The sequence below is a fragment of the Chelonoidis abingdonii genome, chromosome 4 (genome assembly GCF_003597395.2).
Source record: "Chelonoidis abingdonii isolate Lonesome George chromosome 4, CheloAbing_2.0, whole genome shotgun sequence".
Taxonomy (NCBI): domain Eukaryota; kingdom Metazoa; phylum Chordata; order Testudines; family Testudinidae; genus Chelonoidis; species Chelonoidis abingdonii.
In genome coordinates this window covers 29,391,092-29,403,500 of record NC_133772.1, presented here as the reverse complement: position 1 = coordinate 29,403,500, position 12,409 = coordinate 29,391,092, and the positions used below count along the sequence as shown (strand labels likewise).

The window sequence follows — 12,409 nt, the reverse complement described above, 5'->3', positions numbered from 1 at the left end:
CCCTCCCTTGGTAAGGCAACTCCCATCTTTTCATGTGCTATAATATATATTCTGCTTACTGTATTTTTCACTCCATGCATCCGATGAAGTGGGTTTTAGCCCATGAGAGCTTATACTCAAATAAATTTGTCTCTAAGGTGCCACAAGGACTCCTCGTTGTTTTTGCTGAGACAGGCTATGGCTACACTTGCAGCCGTACAGTGCTGCCGCGGGAGTGCTCCCGCGGCAGCGCTTTGAAGTGCGAGTGTGGTCGCAGCACCAGCGCTGGGAGAGAGCTCTCCCAGTGCTGCAGGTACTCCACCTCCCCGTGGGGATTAGCTTGCAGCACTGGGAGCTTTGCAGCGCTGTAACTTGTTGCGCTCAGGGGTGTGTTTTTTCACACCGCTGAGCGAGAAAGTTGCAGCACTGTAAAGAGCCAGTGTAGCCAAAGCCACAGACTAACATAGCTGCCCCTCTGAAACCTGCTCCCTGCTCTGTTAGCACAGGTGGAGCAGGCCCAGCAAGCTGTAGATAAGGCCCAGGCACCCCAGCAAGAGCAGAGCACCATGCAGAATGGGCCTGAGTCACAACAGGTCCCCACAGTTTGATTCCACTCCCCTTCTTGGGGCTACATTCTGTCCCCCGCATCCTACAGTCACAGTTGATGCAGCTTCACGGCCCTATCTCAGGGGTCCTTTTACTCAGTGGTACCATGCTAGGGTGGGGACCCCATCTGTGTGTGTCCTCCTGGTCTGTAAGGAGATTGGGATCATCCATTGCATTTGCTATGCTGCCATGTCCAGCACCAGTGGATTTGGTAGCCATGTGGCTCACAGTGACTGGTACAGATGCTGCTTGGCCACCTGCTGCACCCTATATGCAAGTAAGCTTTTGCTCTGCTCTAAGGCCGCTGCGCCAGTCCAGCTAGGGCCGAGGTAGCAATAAAGCTGCTGTCACCCCCAGAGAGGAGGCATCACACGCCAGTCTTGAGAGGGCTGTCCTGTGTCTGACAGCCCACAGCGGGTCTGCCCTCTGTTGGCCCAGGCTCCACGGGTGTGATGTTATTTGTCCTCTTTTTGGTTTTATTAAATGTGTTCCTGGAGAGGGTGTCCTGTGCTTCTTTGCGGACCTCCGCAAAGGGACATGGAGAGCAGTGTATCTGGATTGGAGCCAGTGTCCCCAGGAGGGGAAAAGCCCTGGCTCTCATTCCCTGGTTCCTAGAGCCAACCAGTCCCCATCACACACTGGCCTCTCTCCCCCCTGGTTTGACAGATGGAGCCCAGAAGGGCATGCTCCGTCTCCTCAGTCCCTGGGGTGTGGGGCAGTTCACAGCAGTCAGGCCCAGCCCCCCATGGGTGTCTGAGATGACAGGATCCATCCTTATCTCCCTGTGGCTCCCCTGAACTGCCCCATCCCCCCCATGTTGACCCATCGCTCTCGATCCTGATCCATTCCCCCCATACTGGCCTATCCCCCTCCCACTGTCCTGACCCATCCCCCTACATTGGCCCATCCCCATTCCCTGTCCCCCCCATCCCTGCTAGCCCATCCCCCTCCTACTGTCCTGACCCATCCCCCTACGTTGCCCCATCGCTATTCCCTGCCCTTCCTGCTGGCCCATCCCCATTGCCTCCCCCCGCCCATCCCCCATGTTGGCCCATCCCCATTCCCCGCCCCGCTGGCCCATCCCCACCTCCAGCTGACCCCCCCCTCGCTGCCCGGGGCGGGGCGGGCCGATCTCGGCGCAGCCAGTCCCAGACCCGGCCCGGCCCGGCCCGGCCCACGCAGGTGGAGGGAGCGGCCTCCCCCGCTACTTCCTCTGCCGGCCCGGCCCGGCCCCTCCATCCGCCATGGGGCGGCCCCGACCGCCAGCCGCAGCCCGGCGCGGTGAGTGCGCCCGCATGGTGGGGGGTTTGGTTTGGGCCCTTAATCCCGCTCCGGGGCCGGGTTCGCCGAGCGCTCGGGGCGGCGGAAGTGGGAAATGAAATCCTGCGGGTAAATGGTGAAACCGGGGGGTGCCAGGTTACAACGTGCCTCTCCCCCCCCCTTCAATTTCGCTCCCTCTGGCCGAGCAGAGTTCATGGCATTTTGCCCTCCCGTCTCCAGGGTGTGCCCCCCCCCCCGCGGCTGGGGCAGGGCGGGGTTTGCCTGGCTGGCTGTGGGGCGTGTCTGAGTCCCTGGGCATCGGTTTCTGCTGCGGGTGGGAATCAGGCTGGGTTTCAGCCCAGACCAAACAGGCCCCTTTGCCCTTCGAAGCTCTGGGCTGGTAAGGGAGGAATTCGGGGTTATTTTGTGGGGAGGGCTTCACCCCTTGCCCTTTCCCATGGGCCCCCTGGTCCTGGCTGTGCCGCAAGTAGTAGGATTGATTCTTCCCCCACGCACACACACATCCTGTAGATCAGAGTTGGCGGGACTTAGCCAGCCCTACTGCCCACACAAGGCTCCGGCAGCAGTTTTTAGGAGACCTTGTCTCCAGTTCCCCCATACTGTGGCACTAGATACTTCATTCACTTCCTGCTTTTTAGACTCTTGTATAATATGACTGTGCTGGTACAGCTGCCAGGCTTCACCCCAGAGGTAGCTGCATCTTGGCATTGAGCAAGGGATCCTCTATATAAAGCAGTTGTGCTCCACCTCAGAGACAGCTGCCACTCAGCATTGGGTGAAGGGTCCTGTGCTTATAAATTGACTGCTTTGTCGTACCCCAGAAGTGGCTGCATTTCAGGCCTGGCCTCTCTGTCTCTTCCGTCCCCCCACCCCCAGCCATGTCGTTCAGGAAGGTTGTGCGCCAGAGCAAGTTCCGCCATGTCTTCGGGCAGCCCGTCAAGAATGACCAGTGCTATGATGACATCCGCGTATCCCGCGTCACCTGGGACAGCAGCTTCTGTGCCGTCAACCCCAAGTTCGTGGCAGTGATCGTGGAGGCCAGCGGGGGAGGGGCCTTCATGGTGCTGCCAGTGCTCAAGGTGACTGGGATAGTGGAGGGCAGGAGCTGAGTCCTACCAGCTCATTGCACCGGTGACACTAATGTGCTTTAAGCCTCAGGAGAGATGGAAATGGGGAGAGCTGCGGTTAGCAGTGTGGGTGGAGAATGGGTCTGTGAGGGACTGTTCTCCCCCGTGCTCCTGGCTGTTTCCCCCTGGCATTAAGGGGACAGTGTAGTTGGGAAGGTGATGTCCTGGAATTTTGTAGTTCACAGATGTAATGAGTTTGTTCTCAGCTGCATCAAGTGTGCAGCCCTGCAAATACACCCCTCTACTCGCCGTCCCCCTTCCCGCCCCCCGCAAATCAACAGGATTGCAAGTGTATAGGAGGAGTCCAGGGCTGGAATAGCGGGGGTCAGGGTCAGGGTGGAGGGGCTCTGGCTGTAGATTGAGAAGGAATCTCCTGTGACTCTACCCTTCTCCCCCAGACAGGGCGCATCGATAAGTCATACCCAACAGTGTGTGGGCACACGGGCCCTGTCCTGGACATCGACTGGTGTCCGCACAATGACCATGTCATCGCTAGCGGCTCTGAGGACTGCACCGTCATGGTGAGAGGGCTGGGGGCAGGGGTGGCCCTATGTGGGGGAAGGGGTTGGGGCAGCCATCTCTGTCTGGATTCGGTGTGATTAGCAATCTGTCTCCTCCTCGTGTGTCAGGGCATGCCCATGGTGGCAGGTGGAGCAGATGCTTGTGTCAGCCAAGAGCGTTCTCTGCTGGGGTGAGGGAGCACAGTGGCCGGGGGGGAGCGGGGTGCAGGCTTCCCACGGGCCCCCTCTAACCTCTGTGCCCTGACAGGTCTGGCAGATCCCAGAAAATGGACTAACACAGCCCTTGACAGAGCCCGTGGTGGCCCTGGAGGGGCACTCGAAGCGCGTGGGCATCGTCACCTGGCACCCAACTGCCCGCAATGTCCTCCTCAGCGCAGGTACAGCCTCCCCTCCCTGTGATTCTGTGTGTGGGGTGGGATGGGGCAGGGTCCCTGCAGGGGAGCAAGGGGAGCAGGTGGGGCTGTATGTGGAGGGCTCTGTACCAGATGACTTGCGGATAGTTAATGTAAAGCCTTGTTTGTTTGCTTTGGGTTTAAATGGCTCTGAAGCAGTAAACCTAACTTCAGTCTCAAACAAATTAGTAAAGGACAGGATTAGCAGACGCATAGATGAACACGATGTGTTAGGGAGAGTCAACACGTTTTTTGTAAAGGAAATGATGCCTCGCCAATCTATAAGAATTCTTTGTTGGGGGTGTCAACAAACATGGTCCAGGGTGATCTAGTGGATACGGTGTACTTGGACTTTCAGAAAGCCTTTGTCAGAAGTCTGTCACCAAAGTCTCCTAAGCAAACTGAGCAGTCATAGGATAAGAGGAAAGTTCCTCTCATGAATCAGGAACTGGTTAAAAGAGAGGAGGTAAAGGGTAGGAATAATTAGTCAGTTTTCACAGTGAAGAACAGTAAAGAGCAGGCCCCTCCGTGCATCTGTATTGTGTTCAGTGCTGTTCAACATGTTCATAAGTGATTTGGAAAAAGGGACAAACTGAAGTGGCCAAGTGTGCAGACGATACAAAATTACTCAAAATTGTTAAATCCAAAGCAGACTATGAAGATTTACAAAAGGGTCTCTCAAAACTGGGTGACTGGGCAGCAAAATGGCAGATGAAATTCAATGCTGATAAATGCAAAGTAACGTCCTTTGGAAAACATACTAACTATACATTCAAAATGATGAGGTCTAAATTACCTGTTACCACTCAAGAAAGAGAGCTTGGGATCATTGTGCATAGTTCTCTGAAAACATCCACTCAGTGTGCAGCAGCAGTCAAAAAAAACAAACTATGTTAGGAACCATTAGAAAAGGGATAGATAGTTTGTCTTGTCTTATAATGCCTCTATATAAATCCATGGTATATCCACACCACGAATACTGTGTGCAGCTCTGGTCTCCCCATTCCAAAAAAAAAATTAGAAATGGGAAAGATACAGAGAAGGGCAACAAAAACAATGAGGGGTCTGGACCAGCTTCCGTATAAAGAGATATCAAAAAAGAGACAACTAAGGGGGACTATGATAGTGGTCTATTAAATCATGAATGGTGTGGAAAATACGGAAGTGTTACCAACTCCTTCACATAACACAGGAACCAGTGGTCACCCAGTGAAATTAAGAGGCAGCAGGTTTAAAACAAACGTAAGGAAGCTTCACATAACAGTCAAACCTGTGGAACTCATTGCCAGGGGAAGTTGTGAAGACCAAAGTACAGGTCCATCAATGGCTATTATCCAAGATGGTCAGGGACACAACCCCATGCTCTGGGTGTCCCTAAACCTCTGACTTCCAGAAACTGGGACTGCAAAACAGAGATGGATCACTCAATAATTTCCCTGTTCTATTCAGTCCCTCTGAAACATCTGGTCACTGGCAGTGGCTAGGATACTGGGCTAGATGGACCATTGATCTGACCCAGTGGCCATTCTTATGCTCTCTGTAGTGGGGACAGTGGGGGTGGATAATGTGGTGGTTGTGTAGAACATGGGCATGGCCGAGGAGTTGGGGGAGGTGGGAAGGAGCTGTCTCTGGGGGTCGGGGTGTGATGGACTGGTCCCCCCCCAGGCTAAAATAACGTGTTGATTGTGTGGAACGTGGGCACGGCCAAGGAGCTGAGGGTGTGTGTGTGTGTGTGTGTCAGGGGAGCTGTCTGTAGGGGTCAGAGTGTAATGGACCGGTCACCCCCAGGCTTTGAAAACATAGTTATCATGTGGAACATGGGCATGGCTGAGGGGGGAAGCTGTCTCTGGGGGTCAAGGTGTGATGAACCGGTCCCCGCAGGCTGTGATAACATCGTGATTGTGTGGAACGTGGGCACGGCTGAGGAGCTGTACCACCTGGACAGCATGCACCCCGACCTCATCTACAACGTCAGCTGGAGCCACGACGGGAGCCTCTTCTGCTCTGCTTGCAAGGACAAGAGCGTGCGCATCGTGGATCCTCGCCGAGGGGTGGTCGTGGCGGTACGGAGCCCTCCAGCCCCCCCCGGTGTGGGTGTAAGGCTGTAATGGTGGGACAGTCCTCTGGACCCAGCTCCTACATGATGGCCACTGGGTTCTCCCCACTTGCAGCACATGGCCTGGACTCCCTCCTCCTTTGCTTGCAGACCATTCTAACCCTGGCTGAGTGTGGCGCAGAGGTGTTAGAAGTGATCTGGGGCGGAGTATGTAAGGACCAGCTGTCCCATCATGCTGAGGTGGGCGGTGTTTGTCTGCCCTGCGGGGGGTGAACATGATCTTTACTTAGTGGAGCTGAGTTCCCGGGCGGGTGGCACAGGACCCTTTTGCCATCAACGTTGGTGGGTGGAGGAGTTGGTGCGGTGGAGGGGGAGTGGTGGTTGCCGTGGCGTGTGTAGTTGTCCCCCCTGCTGTCCCCACACACACCACACCCCCGGAGAAGGAGCGTGACACCGGGGCGCGCCTATGCGTGCCATCTTCCTGGCTGGACGGCAGATTTACCACAGGCTTCAGCCGCATGAGCGAGCGGCAGGCTGCTCTGGGACCGGTGAGCTGGGGGCTTTGTGGATAGAGGGGCAAGGGTGCCCAGGAGCGGAATCGTGGTGTTTATTCCTTGGTTTAGCAAGCTTTTGTAACGTTTCCCATGTATCTTGCGGCAGTTTAAAGTAGTATGGGCTGGATGAATGGACTATAAGATGGATAGGAAGCTTGGCTAGATAGTCAGGCATTAAGGTAGTGATCAACAGTCATGTATGTTGGCAGCCGGTTTCAAGCGAGTGCCCAAGGGTCGTCCTGGGGTGGTTTTGTTCAATTCTTTTAATGATTGGAGGATAGCGTGGACTGCTCTCAGCAGTTTGCAGATGATGTAACTGGGAGGAGTGGTGATACACTGGAGGGTAGGAATGGTACAGAGGGCCTAAAAATTATGAGGACTGGGCCAAAGAAACCTGATGGTTCAACAAGGACAGTTTCAGAGTCTGCACTTGGACGGAAGAATCCATGCACTGCTACGAGACTAGGACTGAATGGCTAGGCAGCAGTTCTGCAGAAAAGGATAGGGTTACAGTGGACGAGAGCTGGATATGAGTCAACAACGTGTAGCCTTGTTGGCAAGATGGCTCATGGTTTTGGGCTGTTATAGGGACGTTGCCAGATCAGTGAGGGATGGATATTCCACCTCTATTGACGCTGGTGAGGCTCATCTTGGTTGAGTCCAGTTTTCAGCCCCTCAAAGAGGATGTGAAAAATTGGAAGAGTCCAGCAGAGGGCAAAAAATGATTGGGGGCTGGGACATGCTACTGGAAGAGCTGAGGAATGGGATGTTTAGTCTGCAGAAAAGAGAAGGAATGAGCTATCAAATCCCCCCTCATTCAACTACCTGAAAGGGGGTTCCAAAGAGGATGGTTCTAGACTGTTCTCAGTGGTACCTGATGACAGAACAAGGAGTAATGGTCTCAAGTTGCAGTGAGGGAGGTTTAGGTTGGATATTAGGAAAACCTTTCTCACTAGGAGGGCGGTGAAGCAGTGGAATGGGTTCTCTAGGGAGGTGGTGGAATCTTCTTCCTTAGAGGTTTTTATGGTCAGGCTTGACAAAGCCCTGGCTGGGATCGTTTAGTTGGGGATTGGTCCTGCTTTGAGCAGGGGGTTGGACTAGATGACCTCCTGAGGTCCCTTCCAACCCTGATACTCTATGAGGGTCCCCTGGGATGGGAGGTATGCCAGTTTGCACCAACAGGGCTGCATGGCACTGCCCCAGGGCAGAGTAGTGATGTCCTGGCTGCCCTGCAAGGCCCTGGATTGCCCCACAGATGCTGATCCACCGTCTCCTGTTACCAGCAAGGCCAGGAGCCCAGCCCTGCCCCCTCCCAAAACCCCTTGGAGCCAGGGATCCATCATTGGCAGCTGTACTGGAGATAATGCTGGAAAGGGGCTGATGGACTCCCTTTTTTTGCGAGGGGGGACAGTGATCCTAGAGGTAGGGGGAGTTGTTTGGGGGAGGGCAGTGATCCTGGATGTAGGGGACTGGAGGGGAAGATGGGGGGGGAGGGGGCGGCAGTGATCCTGGAGATGCTGGCTTCCCCTAGCCTGTCCCCTATAAGGATGAGATCCCTGCCTGACCCCAGAGCCCTGAAGCATGTCTGTAGGTAATATCTTGGCTTTGATGGTGATGGAGAGGATAAGCCCCTCCAGACTCCTCCCATCTCCTCCCTTCCCCATCCCACTGCAGGAGAACCTGGAAGAGCCCATGGCGCTGCAGGAGCTGGACTCCAGCAACGGAGCCCTGCTGCCCTTCTACGACCCTGATACCAATGTCATCTATGTCTGCGGCAAGGTACGGGTCCAACCATCGGGGGTGTCATACCTCTGCTGACCCCAGGCAAACGCTGTTAGGAGCAGCCTGTGGCTTCACAGGGAAGGGGCTGGGACCAGCTAGTGCTGATCCTTACAAGTAGAGGATGGGTAGCGGGTGGGGGCAGGTGACACTGCCAGTGTCCATGGGGATTGGGTGGTGTGATGATGCCCATACGCCACTGCCCACCACCACCCAAACATGCACGTATACTTCTCTCTGCCTTCCTCTTCACCCACAGGGGGACTCAAGCATCCGGTACTTTGAGATCACAGAGGAGCCACCCTACATCCACTTCCTGAACACCTTCACCAGCAAGGAGCCCCAGCGTGGCATGGGCTGGATGCCCAAGCGGGGTCTGGACGTCAGCAAGTGTGAGATTGCCAGGTGCGGGCTCCCGAAACAGGGCATTTGGGGTGTGACTGGCAGTGATAGAGGGATTGGGGGTGACTGGTGGGGGTGAGGGGGTGGCAGTGATCCTGGAGATGGGGGAAATCTAGAGGAAATGGGGAGGGGGGGTGACTTCTTCTGCTCCACTAACTCCTATGCTCCCCAACTCTGCAGGTTTTACAAGCTGCATGAGCGCAAGTGTGAGCCCATCATCATGACAGTGCCAAGGAAGGTGAGCGCCTGGCATGGCAGGGAGAGGGGAGTACTGTGTGGGGGTCAGACTTTGGGTGGGGGACATCACTGTTCTGTCCCCCCTCCTTGGGAGCAGGGCTGGGTGCAGAGCAGTGGCTGTAGCAGGTCCGGCTGGAATGCTACTGCTGCCCCTTGCAGGAAGGAGCTAACTCCCCCCAACAAAGTTCTTTTCCAAGCCAGCATCTTGGAGCTGGGAATCCCCAGCTTCAGCTCTTGCTGGCCATGGGGCTGCCCATAGTAGGGGGCTGCCTCCTCCCCAGTGGCTGGGAGTTCCACAAGCTGGTGCTGGATGGCTGACCCCGTGTGTGTCTCCCTTGCAGTCGGATCTGTTCCAGGATGACCTGTACCCAGACACGGCTGGGCCAGATGCAGCCATGGAGGCCGAGGAATGGGTGGCCGGGAAGACAGCAGGTCCCGTGCTGATCTCACTGCGCGAAGCCTACGTGCCCAGCAAGCAGCGGGACCTGAAAATCAGCAAGAAGAATGTGCTGCATGAGAGCCGCCCAGCTCCTGCCTCCAGCACTGGCAGTGCCACACACCTCAGTGCCACGGCCGTGCCTGCCACGGTGCCCAGCATCAGCATCAGCACTGCCCCTGGGGTATGTACAGCATCCCACTGTTGTCCTCACCTGGGTTTGAGCCTGCCCAGCCCAACTCTGTGACACAAGCCTGTGCTGTCTGGCCCCACTCTGTGACGCCGGGGCTGTGACGCTGACCTGGGGCTGCTCCAGCCACAACCCTGGGCCTGTGCCTTCAGAGGCGTGGAGGCCAGCTGGGGGTCTGGGTGCCCTAGCCTGGGGCAGGGGCCAGCGGCCACAGTGGGGGCTGGGCTCTGGTGGGTATGGAAAGGGTGGGGCCTCAGGGGGGTGGGCTGGGGTCCTGGGCTTTGGCCCCATGGTTGATAGTCGGTCTGAAGGGAGGCGGGCGGGTGGGGGCTGGGCTCTGGCGCTGTAGTTGATGGTCGGTCTGTCTGTCTGCAGGGTGGCGGGCGGCTGGAGGAAGTGCTGCAGGAACTGCAAGCACTGCGGCTGCAGGTGAAGGAACAGGGTGAGCGCATCAGCAGGCTGGAGGAGCAGCTGAGCCGCATCGAGAATGGGGATGTCTAGGGTGGGGGGGGCGGTGGCACGGTGCCCCCCTCCTTAAAGGGATCGCATAAACCAGGGTTTTGACTCTTCACCTCGGAGCTGCCAGTAACTGCCCCCCCTGAGGTGAGGGGGGGCCCTGGGCCCCACTCCCATCTCTCCCCTTTCCACTTGCCATGGAGAAACCTCTCCCTCTTTTATATGGCTGACCAAAACACCCCACCTCTTCAAGGAGTGGTTGGTTCTCTCACACACACCCTGCCTTAGGCAGCATCGCCTCCTCCTGGAAGCTCCTCCCACTGGGCGGGGTCACTCACCCCAAGAAGCTGATGTGCTGGGGAGTGGTTTCCTGCCTCTCAGCCCCATGGAGGGGGATGGTGCTGGGTTCAGCTCTGTCCTTTTCTTCCCAACCCCATGCAGTGGCCCCTCTCTGCCTGCGCAACCCCCTCCCCTCCCAGCACACATTTAGGGGAGACAAACGCTAAGCTCCACTACCATCCGCCCATGCTGCTGGCGGAGGTTAGGTGCGGCCTGGCTCCGTCCTCCTCTTCCTGTGCCCATGGGAGCGCAGGGGGCAAGATCGATGGGTCACTGTGCTCAGCCTTCCCCTTTAAATCAGACTTGGGTCTGCAGCTGCCACTACCATGCCAGTGCAGTGGGGTCAGAGCATGGAACAGGCCCTGGAACCCCCCCCTGTTTTTATGTGACTGTACCCTCTTTAATAGCCACGGGGGGGCAGTCATAGCAGGGACCATTCAGACCCAGCAACGTGGCTTCTGCCTAGATGCAATTAAGGAAAAGTAAAAAACCACACACAGAGCCCTGTGCAGGGCCAGATCTATATTTTCATTCCAAATAAAAGGTCTTTATAATAAACCCTTGGGCTGGGCATGTCTTACTGTGAGCCTGGGGGCCAAGAGCTGCAGCAGCTAACCAGGGTCCTGCAGGGAAACCGGGGCAGAGGGGGACATGAGCAGGAGAGCTGGCTGGGGTGCAGACAGTGGGTATATACAAGGCAGGAGGGGAGACCTTTGTACCAGCAGTGGGCGCCTGAGGCCCTGGGAAGGCAGCACCGATATAGCTGTGCTGAAAAGAAATGGTTTGCTTTGCCCATGTGGGCATGTAATTCACTGCCACTAGACAGCGCTGAAGTGCTTAGCCAGCTGCAAGGGCCTTCTCTGCTGGAGAATGAAAACAGGCAGTGCATTGCCAGGGACAGCCCCCCTCCAGCCATAGGTGATTGTGGTGGCAGGGCTGGGGGGAGGTGGAGGAGAGACTAGAGCCTTCCTGCAGGGGCTGGTTATCCCAGAAGTGCTCACTTGGGGTCATGGGGCTGTTGGGGGCAACTGAGCAGGGAGGCGATGGCAGGTGCCTCCTGATTTCATTTGTTACTCTGGCTGGGCTGTTCCCTAGTCCCTAGGAGCTTTGGCACCATTTTCCCCCTTTGGCTGACTTGTGTCTGTTGCAAGGAGAGCTCAGCTCCAGCCCCCAGGGCAGTGTGCCCCCACCACTGGGGCTGGCAGAGATGCAGTGGCTGGCAAGCACATCGTCCCCCTTTCTTCCCCCCCAGCCCCTAAGGGCCATGAGAACAAGAGGAAGAGATGGCTTCTCACCCGCATGTTGAGCTCAGGGTCCTTCCTGTCACAGGCACAGGCAGGGGCCATGCGGGGGAGACAGGAAACCAGTGGTTGGGGCTAACGAGCCGATACGGCAGCAGGGCTGGGGCAGGCAGGAAAGGAGCCTGCAGTGAGCATAGTGTGGTGCTAGGTGGGTGAATTCAGGGCCCATCTGCTGAGCACTGTCTCTAAGCAGTAGCCCATGCCTTCCTTGTGGCACCCGGACAGAACCCAGCCATCTTACTTCCCTGGGCAGCTACAGTTGTTTATCCCTCTGGGCAAGTCTGTCCTGTCCCTCTCCTGGACTTGTTAGACTAGAGGATAACAGCCTGCTACTGCTGTCCATGCGTGTTCTGTGCCCAGGAGAAGAGATGTGTGGTGGTGGTTTGACCAGCCTAGGAGGGGAAAAAAGAGGAAATGAGCATCACCTCCCAGCTTCTGTCTGTGGGCACCATCTGCCTTGCGTTTCCTCCTCCCCCCTACCCGTGGCAGCCGTCGGTCTGGAGGGGAGCCTGTGGGGCGTGAGCTGATGGGAGGGATATGGGATGATTGTGGGTAGTTGAGCCCCAATTCCCTGAGAAGTGTCCTGTGCTCCATCCAGCAATTTCCCAAAGGCAGAACCTGGAGGATACTGAGTTTCCTCTGTGCCCTGTCTTTCTGCAGCTCCACCTTCCCCACATGGGCTTGGCTGGGCTGGCAGAGGGCACAGCAGGTGCGTTATACCCCATCCCCTGCCAGTCACTGGTTTGAATCCAG

General features: G+C 56.6%; 1 protein-coding gene across 1 annotated transcript; it reads left to right on the top strand.

The window, feature by feature from the left end:
* Positions 1 to 2,712: 2,712 nt before the first annotated feature.
* On the top strand, positions 2,713 to 10,913 carry CORO1B (coronin 1B). The gene is given in 11 exon segments (XM_075064991.1): positions 2,713 to 2,945; positions 3,392 to 3,514; positions 3,762 to 3,891; positions 5,788 to 5,976; positions 6,406 to 6,449; positions 6,451 to 6,510; positions 8,191 to 8,295; positions 8,555 to 8,700; positions 8,878 to 8,935; positions 9,276 to 9,554; positions 9,936 to 10,913. Coding segments are annotated over 11 exon segments (1,461 nt in total). The 5' UTR covers positions 2,713 to 2,744; the 3' UTR covers positions 10,062 to 10,913.
* Positions 10,914 to 12,409: the final 1,496 nt, after the last annotated feature.